Raw genomic sequence first — 19,339 nt, 5'->3', positions numbered from 1 at the left:
TGCATGGAGTTTTGCGTGACATGTCATGTAGCTGCTTTAATGCACAGTGTAATTACAGTGACAAATTTCTGCTGCTTGGAACATCAGGGACTGAAGTGGTTGCCCCGAAGGAGAAAGAAAGTTAGCGGGAGAATTTTGACCAACTCTGGGTTGGAAAGTGCAGCACTTCCTTTGCATTGGATTGAAAGTGATTAGCATGGCCAAAGGGGTCCTGTGAGAGACAGGTAAGCAGGGTGAAAGGAAATGGGAAATATTAAAGAAATGAAGCTGGACTAGACAAAATGAGTTCCACACTGCTAAATTCCTCTTTGATTTGGTAGCATCAGGTGTGCTGAAGGGTGGGCTGTGCAGACTTATGCGTGACAGCAGGATGCCTTCCACATGAATAACCCCCTGAAACTAGCTGAACTGCTCACAGAAGTGCCTGGCAATGTGATCTAGGCTTGAGCGTTTGAACCCTCAGATTTGATCTTTCCTCAGCAACACAAGGGCCCGTCTGAAGAGTGAACAGCAATAGCTGAGCTAGAAATGTGAACTCGGGCCATTCACTGCTGGGAGGCAAACGGCTCTGCCGACACATCCCTGCTGAAGAGCATCTCATCTCAGCCCAACTGCAAATTGGCTCATAAGAAAAGAAACCATATGCAAAAAGCCCTCTCCCGTGTTAGTCTAGAAAGAAGGGGCTTTGTTGTTGTTTCAAAGAATTAGTGAGCCAACAACGCAAAGCTTTGGAGTTGGTTATTGGGACTTTACTGTAGTCTCTACGAGCTATACAAAGTCTGAAGACATTGTACATACGGTACATCTTTAATAAGAAGGGAGCTCACAGTCTACCAAACTCTGCCAAATAAACTTTTAATACATACTGTACTCCACTCAGCAGTTGTCCATTTCTTCTCCATGGAATATCTAACAGCTCTAAAAATATTTTCTTGGAAGAGGATAGAATTATCATCGTTATATATCAATTGAGTATCAAGTATGGTTATGAAGCAAAGCCAGCATGCTAGTATTGCACAAGGGGAAAAGCCTCCAGAACACAAAGTGAAACAATGAAATGCCCTCAAAATTCTGCTGAAGGGAACGGGAAGCTCTGGATGCCATATCAGTAGGATCCGTGTAACTCTTAGGCGTCCTTGTACCACAGCAGGTTTGCTTTGCCTCTTCACTGCCACATCTCTCTCTGAAACAGGTAGGGATCTTCCAGACCATTACAATAAAGAAAAAAATTACAGCAGCTGCAGCAAAGTGTGGTACTATTTAATTTCTTGAAGAGTGAGGCTTTTATTTCAAAATATCATATATTAATATATATATATTTCTATATATATACTTTAAATGGTATAAAGTAAATTGTAGATCCAAACTTATACTGTTGTTTGTACTTTGTAATCTCAGAAACTTTAGCAAAGGAACCATTTTTCTTCATTTTTCTTTTCAGCTGTCAAAAACCAGGGGCGTTATTTCCACAGAATGCTCTCTTTCACACAGTAAAGCCACTGTTGTCATCTGGTAAACAGTCAGAGTGCAAATAAGAAATCCATTTGGCTTGTAAATGCTGAGATGGTTTTCAACTTTTGATACTTTGTCCTCATAAATCAGCTGGGCTTTCACTGCCTCCATGCAGGCTCTGTTAGGTCCTTGGGTGGATCTGCAGGGTGAAAGTGTGAGAGTCAGTTATGTTTAAAATGTTAAGGGAGGGAAGAAGGTAAGAGCTAGGCTTTTTGGCACGTTGCCCTGCTGAGCTCAAATCTCAGTTTTATGTTTCTTGTTGCTTTGGGCATGAATGCAAAAGCCTTCTACCTTCTCCTAGCTCCTGCAAGGAAGGACACATGGATGGATCCAGTGGCCCACTTACAGGGGCTGGGTATGAGAGAGAACCCATAACTCAGTCTGAGTTCATCTGCTCACCTCAGGTGAGATAACACCACCTGCATAGCACCGCAGACCATGGAATCATCTCTCTCCATGTCAAACACTGCAACTGATACATCTAGATGAATGGCAGAAGGAGGTCCAACACTTTGCTAGGTGATTAGGTCATCAAGGAAAAGCCAGGTGACTTGAATATGAGCTGGACTGGGCATTAAATTAGGGCTAAAAGTTGTCATTTAAGCACCAGTTGATACCATCAAATGCCACAGTAAGTCTCATAGCAAGAGATATTTGCTATTTTATGCTCTACTGCTTTGAGCAGACCTCTAATTACATAGACAGTGATTGAAAAAATAGAGGGGTTTCTTTTTTTTTTCTTTAAAGAAAAATGTTGTGTGAAAATCATTAGATATTAACCTAGTTGGATAACTTAGAAAGAACAAAGAAGCAAAACAAAACCCATTTGTTTCATTTCCCATTTCTTTTCCTTCCTTGTTGCCTTACTCTGCTCTCCTGGTTTGCTGCTCTGCAAGTGGGATTATCTTTCCCAGGGATGCACGCGTCCCTGCCCTGTTGTGCCCTGCTAAATGGATGTGCATGCTTGGTGAAGGAGCAGGGAGTGCCAAGGGGCCACCAGCACTTCAGCTGCCATTTGCTGCGGCATGAGATGAGCTATGACTGCTGTGAAACATGCTGTTCAGGTCACTGTAAAAATGACCTGCATTACTCCAATGGCAAGACGTGTGCTGTAAACCAGTGGGCTGCAATGGAGGGTGCAGGCTGTGAAGCTAGAGAGCTGCTCCAAGCAGAGCTGCTGTGTCAGTCCCCAGTTGTTGAAGGCTTTAATTTCCATTCTCCATGGTATCAGCAGAAAAACAGCTTGTTGAAGGACTCAGAGGGCTGCTATATGAATGCCAGGTGCTATTAGTGCAGATTACTGAAGAGCATTTGTCAGTGCACACAGGACGGGCACAAAGCCCTGGGAGGAGAACCGTGTTCCTTAGGGGCCCTGCAAAGTGGTGCCCTGAAGGTCAGGTGTAGACAGCAGCCTGAGGTTGGGATTTGTAGTTTTGTGTTTATCAACAACTCTGGTTCTCAGTGGTGTTTCCTGTGTTCTTGGTGCACCATCTCCCAGCGCCATGGCTGAGACCACGTGTTCCTGTCCTCCCTGTCCTGGTTGCTCTCCTGAAATGTCACGGTGTAATTTCCAACCAGGTCCTGGTACTGCTCCAAAAACAACCCACCACATTTTCAGAGAAAGCTTTGAAATCTACATTCTTTAAAAAAGAAAAAAAAAGAAAAATACCAACAAAAAAAGAAAGAAAGAAAGAAAGAAAATAGGAGTGAATAGGGACTCAAAAAGGGTTGAAACTGGTCCAAAAATTGAATTACAAAATGATTTCTTTCCAGTGTTTGTCACCTGCTCTGACTATCAATAGAAAACAGATCAATTTACAGAGGCTGTGAGCTCTATATCTTTGGCTTTAACAACTTAATTAGAGAGCTGTATTAAAGGACTAAGCCCAGGAATAAATACATGAAAAAGAAGGGGTGGAGGCCATGCTGGCAAAGTCTTCACTGGATTTGCTGTCCACTTTCTGACACTAATTACTCATTAATCAGTCCTGAGAACCAAGTATGAAGTAATACACCATAAAACTGCACAGACTGTATATATACACATATAAACATACACATGCTTATATGTGATACACTGCAGGCCTTGAAGATAACATAAACGGTTTTTTTTTAATACTGTGCGTCATAAACCTGAATGTTTCCCTTGTCAGGACAGCAGCAGCCTAACATAAATGTATTTTGTGTAAGGAAAAGCCTTCATTAAAATAGTTTACAGCCTGTGGTGACTTGCTCTAGCTTTTCTGGCTAATCACCACAGATATATCTGGGATGTTGAGTGATTTGTGTTGCTGCTTCTGCTTTCTTAGCTTCCTTAACTACATAAATTAGACACACATGGCCCAATCTTGCAGCCCAGATTGGGGTCAGTACAGATTATAGTGTAATCTCTTCCTCTGATGCCATCTGAAGTGACATAACAAAATAAAAAATGCCTGTTTCAGGATCTGATTGCTTCCATTTGTTTATATTAATGTTGCTAGACTTGACACAGAAGTACAGACTCAAGCAAAGTTTCAGGGATTATAAAGTAGGGTTTTTGCTTGGAAACTGCAATAGACAGTTGCTAAACTCATCATGTCAAGTTGCCTTTGTCAGTTGGGCTCTGTAATGATACTTTAAAGCAACAAAGCAAAATTCTACTGGAAGCAGTACCATAAGGTACTCCTCTCACAAGCTAATTAAAATAACTCCTGTGGGTAAATGACAGAAATATTTCTTCAGTTATGAGCGCTCACTCTGTAAGTATTTAATTTAAATGAAATACAATAATGCATACTGAATAGATTGGACCATACATCTGCATATTAATGAAGCTGCTAAATTTCTAGCAATCACTTCTACATGCAGACTTGCCTAAAACGAGTTTATATGATGATGGTTGGGAGAGTTAAGGGTAGGATAAGTTCACAGAACCTAAATTACATAACTTGCAGAGAGACTGCAGAGCTACTATATTATTGTAATTTAAATAGAAAAGTACAACGTAGTTCTTCATACTGTTCATTACTTCTTTAATATCCCTTTTTTCCACTTTAAATTCCTAATTTAGTGAGAAAGCTGTTGTCTCACTGAAAAGGTCAGATAGTGGTTTGTTAGGTTTTTTGTTTTTTTGGTTGTAAGTATATGAAGAAGCAGCATAACTTTAAGTGGTGGTGAAATTAGCTATGCCAGGAGAAAATGAGGCTGCTGTACAAATCATTCTTCCTGGGAATGGAGGGAAAGAAAGAAAAAAGAATTCAGGAGCTGTGCTGACCAGCTGGGGTAAGATCTCCTTCAGTAAGAGGCATGGAAGACATTACAAGTGAAATGAGTTGGGATCAGAGGAAAAGGGAGAAGCCAGAAAATGATGACTATGAACTGTCTGTGAGTTAGAATCCAGGTACGAGCATGCTGTGCTTTTTAATAAAAAGGAAAGAAAATTATTGAGTACTTTGCTTCTTCCACTTAACAGGTTTCAGAAGGTATTTTTCACTTCACTGAAAATCAAGATGCATTCATTTGTAAAAAGAATGTTTTGAGTTGGCAACTGCGTAAAAAAAATTCAATCGTGGTATGAAAACAACCTAATTAAAACTGTTGAATACAGGTATAGGTGGCAGCTTTATGAAAATATTTGTGAAATATTCGGTCAATGTAAAAAATTTGCTTTTGAAAAAGACTTCTTTTTTCTTTTCTGCAGAGGTAATTTCATAATGGGAGAAGCTCAGCCAGCTGACTTTCTACTTTCTCACTCTGTATCTGTATCTCACTAAGCTGTAGCCAGAAGCACTGGCTGGCTTGGGAGGTGTGCAGCAAACTTTGGGACATTTACAGCAGACATGATGCTGGAAATGATGTGGGTGAGCTGCAGTTGTTGACTCCCGTTCCTATTAAAAACTCACAGCTATGGACAGAAAGACAACTTACTCTGGTGGTCTTGATTTTATTGCCAGTCGCACACATCCATCCAGAATTATCAGGCAACGTCTTACATTCCTCTCCTTCTAGGCAGGGCTCCATCTCACACCACCATTTCCCAATCACTATTGAAGCTGAAGGAGGAAAGACAACGTCCACAGTTATGTTGTAACGAAAATAGTAAACAATATCTCAAGAAGCCAACGGTGTATTTAAGGTATGTAAACCTTTCATCTGAGGGTTAGTTGCAAGGAATTTACATTTGTACTAGTTTTTCATCAAATATTGTCCATCCAAAACAGTGCACTGCTTGCCATAGCTTTCTTATACATGAGATCTAGCCTACTGGGATGCTGTGATGGCAGCGATACTATTTCAGAGCAAAGAACCATCCACCCTAACAGCCCTTCACTCTGAGGAGCCAATCTAGTCTTTATGAACGCATCAGAAGGAAGAGTTGAAATAGAAATTCTACAGGCCTTCAGGACTTGTGGTTTGAGGGACACCAAAATCAGTGGTAGCTGCTTTGCCTTGAGTACCCACAGCTGGCGTTCCCTCCCCCCCACACCTGTGCCTAATTGTGTGAACCCACGCAGCCTTTTAACTTCTGCAGTATCCTATTGCAGGGAGTACTTCGACTCAACTGGAAATAGAAGGTAAGTTAATACTGAATCGTAGAAGTTCTTTTTTGTTGAAATGTGATTATGAATTTTATGGAAGCCATATTATCTCTAGCAGTTGCCTTTAATTTCCAAGCGTTTAGCATTCTAAGTAATTGTAGAGTTTGAGTCTTGTTTGAATTTAATTGGCACGTATGTTTACAACCTTGAGGGTATCTTAATGAAAGTTGTTTTTTTTTTTCTTGGGAATTGGTATCTGCCTATAACCTTAGCTGTATCTTAATGACAATTTTTGTCTGGGGATTTTGATAAACTTTAGCTGATCTTGCAAATTGCAGCTAGTTGGGGATCGAGTGGCTCTATCTGTGGCTTGCTTGCTTTGTTCAATTAATTTCTTGGTTGCACTTCTGAAGCCTAACTGTTAAGGCTTCTCCTACACTCAGATAGAGGCTTAACTCTTTTCAACCTCACCTCGTAACTTCTTCAAGCCTATGAAATTCCTTTGATACAGCAGTGTGAATCATGTCACACCTTTCAGCTCCAGAAAATACCCTTTTGTGCATGCACTGATTTAAATGCATCTCAGAGTTTATCATTAAATTACTGACTTATTTTTTATCTAGAGAGATCTTTTTATGTTTACACAGTCCAAAGGAAGCACTCAAAGAGTTGTGCTGCTCGTTATGTCTGTCACCTCAACTCACAGGTACATAAATGAAGCTGTAGGAGAGCTTTGTCTACAAGCTGAATAGCTGTCCCAGTAAGAACACCCTTTTCACACACAGAATTTACTCAAAACCTGGGAAGTAAACATCTTGGTGTGGAAAGCTCCTCTGGTCTTAAAGAAGAGGTCAGCAAGTTGGAACAAATGAGTTAAGCTCTCTGTTTCCTCTCTCCTATTTTTTTTTCTCACAGCTTGTGCCTCATTTATATCATGCAATATACCATTTCTTCATAGTACTGCACACACAAAAGCCTTTACACCTGTGCTTGCAAGGCAGTGTAATTATGCTATTCACACATCACTTTCTGAAGGGTACCATTAATGCTGCTAACAGTGGAGAAAAGAATCTCTCTTTGCTATGTGTGAAAAGGCAGATGGTGGTGGATCTGCACTCTAATACATTGTGCAATGGGCAAACTGCAGACTGTGTCCTGCTAAATGCTGCCCTTCGCTGCAAGCACCTGAGCAGGGCGTTCTCAGAGTGCAGGAGGACAATCTGATGACATGGAATCAAAAATGATGATCATATTTATTTGTTAGTGTTAATGCTGTAGCATTAAGTAACCACGGAGAAGGATCCTAAGATGCTTGGTGCCAAAATTCACAATGTGAAATGTGCCAGCACAGGGAGCTTGCAGCGTAAGACAGTGATATGATTTAATACAGGCTAAGGGGAGTCTGGGAAAGCAATGCTGTTCATTGCAATTAAAATGGTCTTAACTACTCCTTGGTGTTGTTCCTCAAGACAGCCCAAGTATTTGAGTATTGACACCGAAAAAAGTCAAACACAAAGTGAATGCTAACCTGTAATGTCAACTCTTTCATCTAACAACATGCAGCTTTTAGTGTACATGTCCATTTTCTCGCGATCACAGGGCAACTGCAGTGACCAGTAGTCCTCACTCCCAGTCCCTAAGCAGTACAGCTGGGCTGGGGAAAAGGTTCTTTTTGTAAAGGAGTAACTAAGGTCATTTAGATGAAGAGCACCTATTTGTCTCTAACATATATGTGGGCACAGTCTTTGTAAGTCTGAAGCACTACAAAGCTCCCTGCTGTCTTGTCCTCAGCCCCATGCTGTGGCAGGGGCATCCAGAGCCCGATGAAAATTATTTCCTTTGAGTCTTGTGTTTATAGGTTTTCACTTCTATTAAGAGCCTTTGAATCTCTAGGACCTGTCTTTCCTGGGCACTGCTGATCCTTTGAGGTCTGCTCAATTGCAAAGTTTTACACCTGCAGCTCTGTTCAAAGGAGAAGGCAAAAGCTTCATAAACGAAGCACAGTTGGCTGTGTTTGAGCTTAAGTACACTTGTACAGGGAAAGGGATAAAAAAAAACCTCTCTCCAGAGACCACAACCCAGGTTCACTCTGTTTAGGTGATGTCGCTTTGACATGTGCTGAGGCAGCTGTGTGAGAGGGAACGGCTGAAATTAAGGTGCTTTCCCTTGGGATGGTTTATATTGGAGATCTCCAGGATCATGAGGAACCTGAGCTTCTCTCTGACCTGAGGTGCTAATCCCGGGTGAGAATTACAGGCTCCCCATAGTCACTACTGTGAGTGCTCACATCGCGCTGAATGAGACGCCTGTAACGTTTTGGAGCGGCTTTCACTGTGTTCTCTCTCACTGTCTGGGGAATACATGAAGTGGAGATTTTTTTTTTCATGCAAGGCTGATTTGACTGAGACAGATACCCTCAGCCACAGGGAGAGAAAGGGGATGTGATATTAAAGAGACTTGACGGCTCCTGCTTCGTTTGTGATATTTTTCCCCAGCTCCTGCTAGCGTAAATAAGGGATTGCTTCTATCTTTCTTTTCAATACGGCACATCTTTTAGGAGAATATTAAACTCTAAGCACATAACTAATGGAGCTGGGGAAAAAAGGAACTATATTCAAAAAAACTTTTTTGCACTTCACACTGGACTTTTAGCACCTTTGGAAAGCTATAGAGTTTCTTTTTTTTTTTGAGCAAAATATTTAACTTTGGATGCCTTTAGTCTGCGTGAATTAGCAGACAAAAAAGCACTTGCTTGAAATGTCATTTTCTAATCACGTGTACCATCAGAGGAATAAAACAACAGACAGTGTATAGGGAAAGAGCAAGACCACAGCTTATGTTTGCTAGTGATCGTACAACCCTATTGCATTTCAAAATGCATTTGTTCCCAGACCCAGCACCCAAAGCCCTAGATGGCTGTAGGGAACTTCATGTTTAGACTGAACATAATGGTCTTCAGCATGCAGAGTTCATGAGATCCTTTTGGGATGCATAAGGGCAGTGACTGCTTTTTGTCTCCTCGTGCACTACCTGGAGCACAGAGGTTGGGTGCATGAAGAGGGCTGTCTGGAGATGTTTCCCCCTTGAATTTCAGAGACAAATTATTCCATTACAGTGATGCAGTAGAAATGCACTTGCACTGTCCCAAACACCTATATCTAAACTGCAATCAAATCAACATGGAACTGTTAGACATTCAATTGCCTTCCTCTTGATTCAAGTGAAATTTAGAAATAAGTGAATGCACGATGCATTTGATTAAAACTTCCTTACTTGCTGAAACTCCTAAACTTGTTTTCACCTTTTCTAGTCTTCAAATTCTTGCATTAAATTGCAGCTACTGAACCTTTAAAAGTAGTGACCAATTGCTCTCTTACAGGGGATAATGGGGCTGGAGGAGGTCTGGGAGCAAATGTGCATAGACAGCCCAGAAACTGGCAGGCATTTGACTTGTGTCATGTTTTCTGCTCCAGTGTGTATACAAAATGCCAATCTCTTCTTGGTGGATGCAATGCTCCTTTAACTTTCTTACACCTGTATTTAGGGAATGGTTTTAACGATGTAACAAAGCATATACGACAATGAGGATAAAGGCATATTTAACCATATGTTACTGTATTGTCATATTTTTGTCATTCCTGAATTATGGAAACAGAGCAAAGTTCCATCATGCATTTTTCAACAGCTCAGAAGAAGCATGCTATGTATGAAAGTGTTCAGAGATTACTTCTGCATTTGCCATTAGAAAGCCATGGCTGCTATCTCTTTTTGCCTGTGATAAAGTATACGCATTTAGGTTATTTACAGATAGAATACAAAGGAAGAGAGAGATTAGATTGTGCTTCCTCCTGATCATAGGTATCCAAGGAATAATGAGCAGAGATGGCTTGCAGAGCCAGTATGGCACTCATTGGGGATGGGAAGGTTTTTACTGTAAGTGTAAGGCATTCCATTTAATCTAGTTTCCACCAGAGAAGATTGATATAAATAAAATTTAAATAGAGAACACATTTCACAGATGCCAGCAGTGAAAAAGACTTTGTCAGTCTAATGAAAAGATATCAATTTTCCCCACTTTATTCAATAAATTGTGAGTCATTTTCTAAATGGATTGGATTAAAGGAAAGTTCAAACTCCCTGTGAGAGACTCATGTACTGATGGAGACTTTTGGCAATAGATATAGCACTGAGGTAAAAATCTTTCAGGCCCTTTTTTTTGCCTTTAAGAAAAAGAAATCTGATATAAGCAAGATTAGGGCTGTTTGTATCTGTACCCTGTGCTCATATGCTTTAGAAAACAAAATCTCAGAGAATTGAATGAGACGTCGTTTCTCCTATTTTATTGGGATGTCATGGGGTGCAGAATGAATTACAGGGAAGGGAATGCTAGGAGGGTGAGAAAGCTGGAGAGAAAGAACGTGTCATTTGAAGGGTTATGTATTTCATAAACAGAGTGAGGTACCATTTACTCTGGGAGTTGTAAAGCTGCAGTCTGATAAGTTAAAGAATACAAATCCAAAACTGAAGATTTCAGGTTTGAATAATATTGTCGAGGAGAAATACAGGATTTTTCCTACTGGGAGTCCATCAATCTGCTTTAATTCAATCTTCTTCCATTTTAGAGGCATCAATCTAATGCTCACTCAGTGTAGTACTTGGCAGACTTTGATAACAGACCTCTAATAACACCGGGAAAACTGACATTTCTCCAGTTTAAAACAGTGTCATCGGTGAGGCAAGCTGATCTCTTATTCCTAATTGCTGTAGAACTAGTCTTGTGAAGTTAATTTAATATTTTAATCGTAGTAAATGTTTTAAAACAAGATAATATATTTCTTTCTTTTAGAACTTCCCAATCTACTCCCCAGGTTCTTAAACAATGCCTTATTAATTCTCCTCTTTTATAGAGGATTTAAGGTCTTTACATTTTTCCCTTTTCATCCAGAATTCTTGCTTTTTCATTGTAATGTATTCAGCAGCCAGAGCAAGATATTTTTTAAGGGTGTAATATGTGTCTAAAGAACTCTGTGGGCTGCATTAAAATACACCCATAAAATATGAAAGGGTAGATTAGATGCAGAGAATCCCTGAACAATTTCCATTTAAGATCTGCATAAGCCAGCAAAAATTCAACAGCGGGAGAAGACTCAGTAGTGAAAAAACACTTACATTGCCATTTCCTAACTGTTGGCATACCGGTAGGTAAATTGGAAAAAATAACACAAGTGTGTTGTATACTTCTCTCACAACAATATGTCTAACAGAGACAGCATTGGCTAATGGCCTGGGAACCAGAAACTCCTGAGGATCCTTTAATCCCAGCTCTGCTTCCGACTTCTTCTATTACTACAGTTAAATCATCCTGTTGCTGTCCCACTTTTTCATCTGTAATATTATTTACTTGAAGAGAGAGTTTTGCACTGTTTCCCTATGTGTTCCTTACTGTATTTCCTGACCTGTTGAGGTTTCGATGCTGTATTGCAGTGCTTTGGGACAGACCCTTTTTTCCTCATTTGCCCAACATTTAGGAGAACGGTGTCCCAGACAGTAATGAGATGCTCTAGGTTCTATGGTAACCAATAATAACATTAAAATTCTGTGATGTCCGTCTGCTGCCAGGAGGTTTTTAAGCATGTGCATTGCTTTCTGCTGAATAGAGACAGTCTGGTAAAGAGCAGATTTCAATCAAAATAGCTCAGAGCTTGCAAGGGAATTTCTAGCCCTCATGCTGCTCAGTTTGGGAGGGTTGGATGCTGCAGCTGTGTCATTTTTATCTATGTCCCCCTCTTTGCACCTTTGGAAATGGATACTGCTTGAACATATGGCTGAGAGACATCTTTAGCAGAAGCAGGACTGCAGTTTCTCATGGGTGGCACCTTCATGGTGAGTGAACGTGCATCTTCACTTCCATGAGTGCATTAATAATGACAGCACTCAACTCCTCTGAGTACTTAGAAAATGAGTACAGCTGTTCAGAGGGGAAAACTCTTTTGTCAGCTAGGTATAAATACATCCAGGTTGTAAGGAGAGCTGTAGGATTTGCACGTCTTCTGAATGAAGTAAATCTGAGAGATACAGCACTGAACCTTTGGCTTTTAGATTTCAGGAAGTAAAATCTGTTTCATGTAGGTGCTCACAAGTCTTTGTATTTCTTGGGAATTCTTAACATCATGCAAAGCAACAGGTATCTAATGGAAGTGTGGATCCACCTATCTTTATTTATAGTTTTAAGCATGTGAGCTTATCAGTGATTAAACTTACTGCAAAGGGTGTGGGTCACTTCAGAGCAACCTGCTGTCAATGAGTGCTAATGAGACTAATGAAAACACAAAATGCTTGCATGCAAAGAGCTGGAAGACACGCATGTGACTGAGGATCCTCTCCCAACCTGCATGAGGAAAACTGATCTTCTGTAGGTCAGGGAGATCTCTTCTTGCAATTACCACTAAGTTTGGAACTGAAGCTGTCCCTTGCTGCAGGACAAAGCTGAGAGCATCCTGATAAAATATTTGTGCAGTGTAGCAGTGTTATTTATATCCTATTTGAACTGCTTCTCAATAGCCTAGTGAAAGCTTAATCTTATTGTTATATATTTAATGAAATGCCTATGGACTGCAGCATAATTATACATTTTTGGAGAGACAATAGGAAGCTGCTTATAAATATTCACACTTTTCAGATCAGGGCTGAGGACTGGCGTGCTGTCAAAGGAGAAAAATGCCTCTATGCAATGTTAATTTTTCATTAGTTATAATTAATAGAGCAAATGGATGAGTCAAAATGGAGAGTGAGGAGATCCTAGTTGTGAGATGAAGATGATGGGGATACCTGGAGGTTGGTGGGTGCCCTTGTATTTCTGTGCCTCTGTGATGTACGTATTGCTGGTGAATCGTCATGGCCCTGTCTCTGTTGTGCAAGTGGTTCCTCACATGGCTGTTAATGCCAGGAAATGGCAGTGTTGAACCAGAGATATGACTGCTATGACTTTGTCCTTTGTGATTGTGGTATTGAGTGCCCAAGAGGAGTGATTATAGTCTTTGCATTAGAAACCAATGAACCATGTTTAGGGTCTGAACCAATGCTTACTGAAAAAAAACGAAGAGGGAAAAGGTCCTCCTTCATAGTTGCAGACTTTTGAACCAACTCTGGTGTTTGTCAAACCTGATGTTTGCTCCGGTGTGAACTCCCTGTGCCCTGGGAGGTTGGGTTTAGTGAAGCGGAATAGAAAAGCTGCAAGATGGGGTCCAAAGAGTGAAAGCCTATATTGAAATTTTTGTCTGAATGAAGTGCCAGAAACATAGCTTAGCAGTAAGGCTATGAAACAACATTAGAGATGAATAAATTATACAATTGTAATGCATTCAGAAGGCATAACAAAACATGCATAATGCATTGGATGGTTATCAGTTACGAAATTAAGATCTGGTGTGCTCCTAGAAGTATTTGATCCAAGTTGTTTCCACTCTGCATGTAAGATTCCTCTAAACAAATGAATAGATAAGGAAATAACTTCTACTGAATTTCTAGAAATTAATAACATGCAAAGCAATTATGTGCTCCTAATCAATGAAAAATACTTTTTTTTTTTAACTTTGCATATGTTTTTCCAGGGAAAAATGATTATTTTCTTTTTAATTATATTCTCACATCAAACCCTAATTATCCTGTGCTCTATTGCCCAGAAGGAGGAATCCCTAAACTTTGAAAATGCTGATGTGTCTGGGGATACAGCATCTCTTTCTGTAACAGTGAGGGTTGTCATGTGGGTACCTGCTATGGTGAAGGAAGTGTGTGAGGATAAGAGAAGTGGCAAAAGGAGGGAAAAAAAAGCACAATGGCCAGATATCATGTGAGTAGGGGAAGGGTGATGTTTCTCCTATAATTTGGGTTTCAAGGAGTTTTTGAAAAAGAGACTGCTAAAAGAAGTGTGAAGTACATTAAACCATCTTCCATTCTTCCCCTAAAAAGGATTGGAAGAGCTTAACAATCTGAGCTGGAAAATTCCTGAAACAAATCACTCCTTAATTTTGAGGTCTTTATAAGAATTGGAAGTCCTGAAAGTATCATTGGACTGGATCTCTTGCTGGGTTGTGAAATGTTGGCAGATCTAACAATACGTTGATGAGTGTAATTAAATATGGATTTCAGCTATTGCTTTAGTGACTTAGTTGTGCCTAAGATCTCGTCCTTTCGCATGGGGTGACATGCAAATGGGGCTAGAGTGTGAGCAGCCATGTACTGGCATCAGCATGGCAGCAGGATGTGGCTCCCAAGGGCCCTACTTGTCCTCTCCAGTGCAAGCATCAGTCAATGCAGTCATGCTTATGTCTAAAATACCCATCAAGCATGTGGCTTTTATCTTTCTAATCGTAGGAAAGCTGCCTAACTGGTGATTGAAACTCTTCTCTGGTAAGTGAAGTTCATCTGCTTTTGACTTCATGCCTCATAATACATTCTTGGTATATTCTATTTACACCCAAATATTCTGCCTGTTGTGTCTTGGAGCTTAATAAAAAACGCATAGAACTACTGGCCAGGACATGTATACAGGCTTTGTTAGTTTCCTGTTGGTGTGCTGCTGGCTGATTTTCAAGGTGAAGTTGTGTGGATCAAAGCCCTTACAGACATAACCCACGGATGACACTGAGGGCTCTAGGAAAGAATGGGAGCATCCCTTTAGCTTTTCCTGTACTTGCTGGTAATTTTCAGGCCATTGCAGTCACAGAAATATGTCAATAATGAACTATATTAGAGCTGGTGTTATTTGAACTTACCCTAACCCAGAAACTCATGCTGTAAACAAGGGTCTCAGAGTATGAGTGATTCAATTCCAATGATAAACAAAGGCAGGTTTTACTGTCCTACTCATGCTACCGTAGACTTGCACATGGTGTAGAATTTTATTCATGGTGGTACCAAAAGGCAGAGCCTGCAAATTTCTTTGGAATAGTTTAGATAACTTGCGATTACTTCTACTGTGAAGGGAAGACATTGTCCAAATTCTCTTCCATGAAATGGGGGATGCTGTGGTATAAATAATAGACCCATAGAGTCCTTAAACCTCCCCAGGCCAGCTCTCAGAAGGGCATTGTTTTAAATCTGTATGGAAGAAGTTGTTTTCAAAGGTTACATTAAATGAGCCAACTGCCACTCCACAAGGTAATTACTCATTTATTAAAAGTGCTGTATTCATGCAAATCTCTTTGTTCTGCGATGTAAGACAAGTCTAATTTTGTATTAAAGATTAAAGGAACATTTGTTTTTTGTAAACAAATCCCTAGCTACTATTACAAATTACATCATGCATAATCTTGACACGATAGATTTGGAGATATTTCAGCTCAACAATGCCAGTGCAATCAGAACAAGAACTGTGAGACTGAAGAAAAACTGATGAATTGAGCACACAATACTTTGTATCTCATATCATAGCTTAATTACTGCTTCAATATGCTTGAATAAGAGAAGTAACTAAATTATAGAAACTTATCAGCAAAACAGTGCAATTCATGAGTGGATATTAAACTGACCTTAACTGACAAGCTTTTCTTTGAAATTATGTTTTCCTTCAGTGCTCATAATACTAATTTATTCTGAAGCATTTTACAGAGATGAGAACTCTGGGAATGGGCACTTGAAATTTCATGGCCATCACAGTACTGGAACAGCTCATGCCTTTTTACCTCCCTTCAATGTAACTCTAAATTATGTTATTTTAAAAGATTATAATTCACTACCACTTACAATGGGTTGTTGTTGTTTTTTTTTTTTAACCTTGAAAAAGTACCTGGATTGCATTTCTAACTCACTCTTTGCTACAGGCAATTTATATGATGACCACACTCTGTTTTCCTTAGGGTGAATTTATGCAAGGATCATTATCTCCCATGTTTGTAATACACAAGATGCATTCTTGAAAAAAAATAACCAGAGGGAAGGAGCTGTGAGTGTTGGACTCCAGATACTCCAGGAATTTCATGTATGCTCTGGTCAGATGATGCTTAGCTACAAAGCCACTAGTTTTTTTTGTCATCTAAATAAATACAAGTTTAATGCTTTGATCTCATTAATACTCATACAAAATGAATGTAAATGGAGGCTGGGCATGCCCCGCGCCAGTTCTTTTTACAACTTTGAGCATGAATTAGCATGAAATACCTTGCAGAACGTGTTCAGCTCTGCCAGTTGCAAAATGATTTTACTGTGGAGACTAGCTTCAGAGCAGGTAAGGCTGCACTGGGCAAGTGATCTGGAGTAAAAAAAGGCCAACAAAAAAGCTCTTTTTAAGGCTTTTTTGAAGCCAGTAACAGTGCTGTGCTTGTGCTGGGGAGCTGGCAGCTTGTGGGCAGGCTGCTGAGTCAGCAGGGGTGGTGCTGGCACATTAGCAGCACAATTTAAACACCCTATGAAGGTGTCATCACCTGCCCTAGCACGGGTCCCTTGGGAGTTGCTCCTTAAGGGTAAAGGGGTCCAGGAAGGCTGGATGCTCCTCAAGATGGGAATCTTAAAGGCACAAGAACAGGCTGTTCCTAAATGCTGTAAGGCGAGCTGTAGGGGAAGAAGAGCAGTGTGGATGAACCAGGAACTACTGTTGAGACTCCAGAAGAAGAGATTCTGTGTCCTCTGGAAGAAGGGACAGGCTACTTGGGGAGATTACAAGGAAGTTGCTAAGGTATGCAGAGAGGAGATAACTGGAGATACCTGGAGATAACGCTCTTACCCTGGACCTTGTGATGGCAGGCAGCAGAAATGTCTTTGTCACAGCAGCTATCTTCAGAGTTTTGTAAATTTAACCTCAATAAAGGTGGAATATGATAATTTATTGTGAGTGCCTTTTGCATGGGCTTCCTTAAATATTTATAACCTCATTTAAATAATTAATACATGAGTTTTAATAAACTGTTTATATTCACAAAAAGAATGTAATTTTCAGGAAGGACTGTTCAGGTGCTAGCAACTACAGATAGACCACATTAATTAAAAATAATGCCTTGCATCTAAAGTTGATATGACCTGTTTCTAACTTGTCGAAAGTTGCTTTCTTGGGGTGAAAAAGTGCTTCTATTACTGTGGTTACATGGTTAAGCTATGCTCTGCACAGACTATTGTAGGAAGAACAAGAGAACAGTTTTCTATAAGCCTGGGGACTATCAAGATCAAGGTTTATCCAAAGGAACAAAATACACTGCATTAATTAAGAATGTCAGGTGTGTTTTTTTTTTTTTTGAGTAAGTGTGGTTGCAAACTATTCTCAAGAAAAAGAACAAGATTTTAATTCCCTAGAAAGCATCTGCCTTTATTACTACATCAGGTCATTATTTGTTCAAACTTAATCTATCTAAACCAGCTTGTGACCATCTTAATATAGTTAATAGCAATAAAATCCTATTAACAAAAGTAATTACTTGACAGGAAGCCAACCAGCTAGGACCTCCCGAGCTGCCCAGGGAACAGCAATTTCCTTCTTCTGTCTCTGAAGCCAAGTTGAGCACATGGCTCTTGTAGAACATCTACAAGGATTTCGGATTCAGACTAGTGCAGGCCAAAGGAGAGCAGCTCTCACTGTCTCTCATCTTTCCCATTCTGTTAGGTTTTAGGGATTTAGTAAATCCTGATGCAAGGAGCCCACAGCACTGAGCTGAGCTCAGATCCCAGCGCAGAGTGGCTGCAAGGCAGAACTTCCCTGCTAGTGCTGGGCTCTCTCTCCAGTTCTCAGAAGCTAGACTGGGTTTGATGCTTTACTTCTGCCCTACATCACCTGAAAACTACTGATTTTTTCCATCTACTAGTCAAGAAAACAATAGCAATTACTTATTGAGGCACATCTCTCAATACACTTGTGGGAAGGGTCACCTTTTGTCCTGCTATCATTTACCCTCCTCAAAGTCAACTTTAAGCTTTCTATGCACCACCTCAGTGCACACAGGTGAGCACAAATATCCCCAAAACAGAGTCACTGCAGGTCTGTGAGCCCCCACATGAGCCCAAGTCTCTCTTACTGTGAGCGCCATCCCTTGGAGATGCCGACTGCCCTCCCTGCTCCAGGCAGGGTGAACTCAGAGTCACATCACAAAGTCAAACAAAAAACAACTGGCAGAAAGGAAAGGAGGCAGAATGGTTTTTCTCCTTTTTTTTCCCCTCACCTTACATATGTAAGCACAAAGAAAAGCTTATATAAGCATGTTTAGTAAGGTGATCACAGATAATTCAAACATCAAACAAATCCGTACTTATCTATACTATAATCTATACTTATCTGTACTATACTTATACTAACCCATACTTATCTATACTATAATCCATACTTCTGCTATCTTAAAACCAAGGGTACTGTGCTCTAGGAACACCTCCTCTTTGCTGCCCCAGAGGAAAGCACTAGTAATCTCTAGCTCCAACCCCAGACAGAAATGTAGCAAATAAACCAAGGTTGGTACAAAAGGAAGAAGAGGAAAGTATGCAAATTTCACTGGGCACACAATAATTACTAATTCACAGCAGAAAAGATCACAGTATTTCATGCTTATCCCATGTAATTCATTCACAGTATTCATTTTACTATTAATTTTAATAGAATAATTACCTCTATGAGGAAGAAACTACAGTTAGCAGGTCAGGTCCTCAGGTGGTGAAGATATGGTGACTTATGCTATTTTGATGAGTTTCATAATCTTCCTTTTTCCTCCTTTGAAAAGGAATTTGGTAATTGACTGGTTGCTAGACTTACTACGCTGCTAATCTATGCTAAATGAAGCAAAATAAGAAGAAATAGAGGAGCAGAGCAATGCTAATGCTTAATTGTAAATTTTACATACGTGCATTTGAATGCTTATGTGTGTGTGTGCCTGCTGGATTCCTACACACACAGAAATACCCATAAGTAAGTGTCAAAACACTTCCCAGTGCGATCCCAAGTCTGTTCAGTGGGAAAAACAGCTCCCATAATGACACACATTGCTGAGTCCTAAATGTTACGTGTCCAGATTGAGCTCTGCAAAATGGTAAGCAGTTTGGGATTTCAGTAAAATCCTTTCTTGAGATCTGGAGCACAGAGAAGGGTTTAGAAAATGAGCTGTATAAATGACCAGCAAAATAAGGAGCAGCCAGCTGTTATCACCTCGAGTGCTCAGAGAGATATGCAAACCACTTAAAAGTTTGCCCGTGGTCACCAGAAACTTTTGATAGAAATGCTTTGTTACCTGCAGCTGCTGCCATTCACGTATTTTCAGCAGCAGCTTAGGCCTTAAAATCTGTCGGTTGCTACGCTAACATCCACCTTGCCTTTTCTCCTGTTTTTCCTGACATTTTCC

The 19,339-nt window shown here is 40.2% G+C and overlaps 1 protein-coding gene across 3 annotated transcripts in view; it reads right to left on the bottom strand.

Annotated features, from left to right (window-relative positions):
- Positions 1–1,239: 1,239 nt before the first annotated feature.
- Positions 1,240–19,339, bottom strand: part of FAM19A1 (family with sequence similarity 19 member A1, C-C motif chemokine like) — a 197,202-nt gene continuing 179,102 nt past the window's right edge. For all 3 annotated transcript variants that reach the window (XM_001234078.7, XM_004944676.5, XM_046900241.1), the window contains 2 exons: positions 5,422–5,546; positions 1,240–1,651 (listed from right to left, as the gene is read on the bottom strand). In XM_001234078.7, the coding sequence (XP_001234079.3) occupies positions 1,634–1,651; positions 5,422–5,546 (143 nt within the window). In that variant the 3' untranslated portion in view covers positions 1,240–1,633. The remainder of the gene's footprint in view (positions 1,652–5,421; positions 5,547–19,339) is intronic.

The sequence above is a fragment of the Gallus gallus genome, chromosome 12 (genome assembly GCF_016699485.2).
Source record: "Gallus gallus isolate bGalGal1 chromosome 12, bGalGal1.mat.broiler.GRCg7b, whole genome shotgun sequence".
NCBI lineage: Eukaryota > Metazoa > Chordata > Aves > Galliformes > Phasianidae > Gallus > Gallus gallus.
The sequence above is the reverse complement of the archived record's forward strand: the minus strand, read 5'-3'. Positions and strand labels throughout refer to the sequence as shown.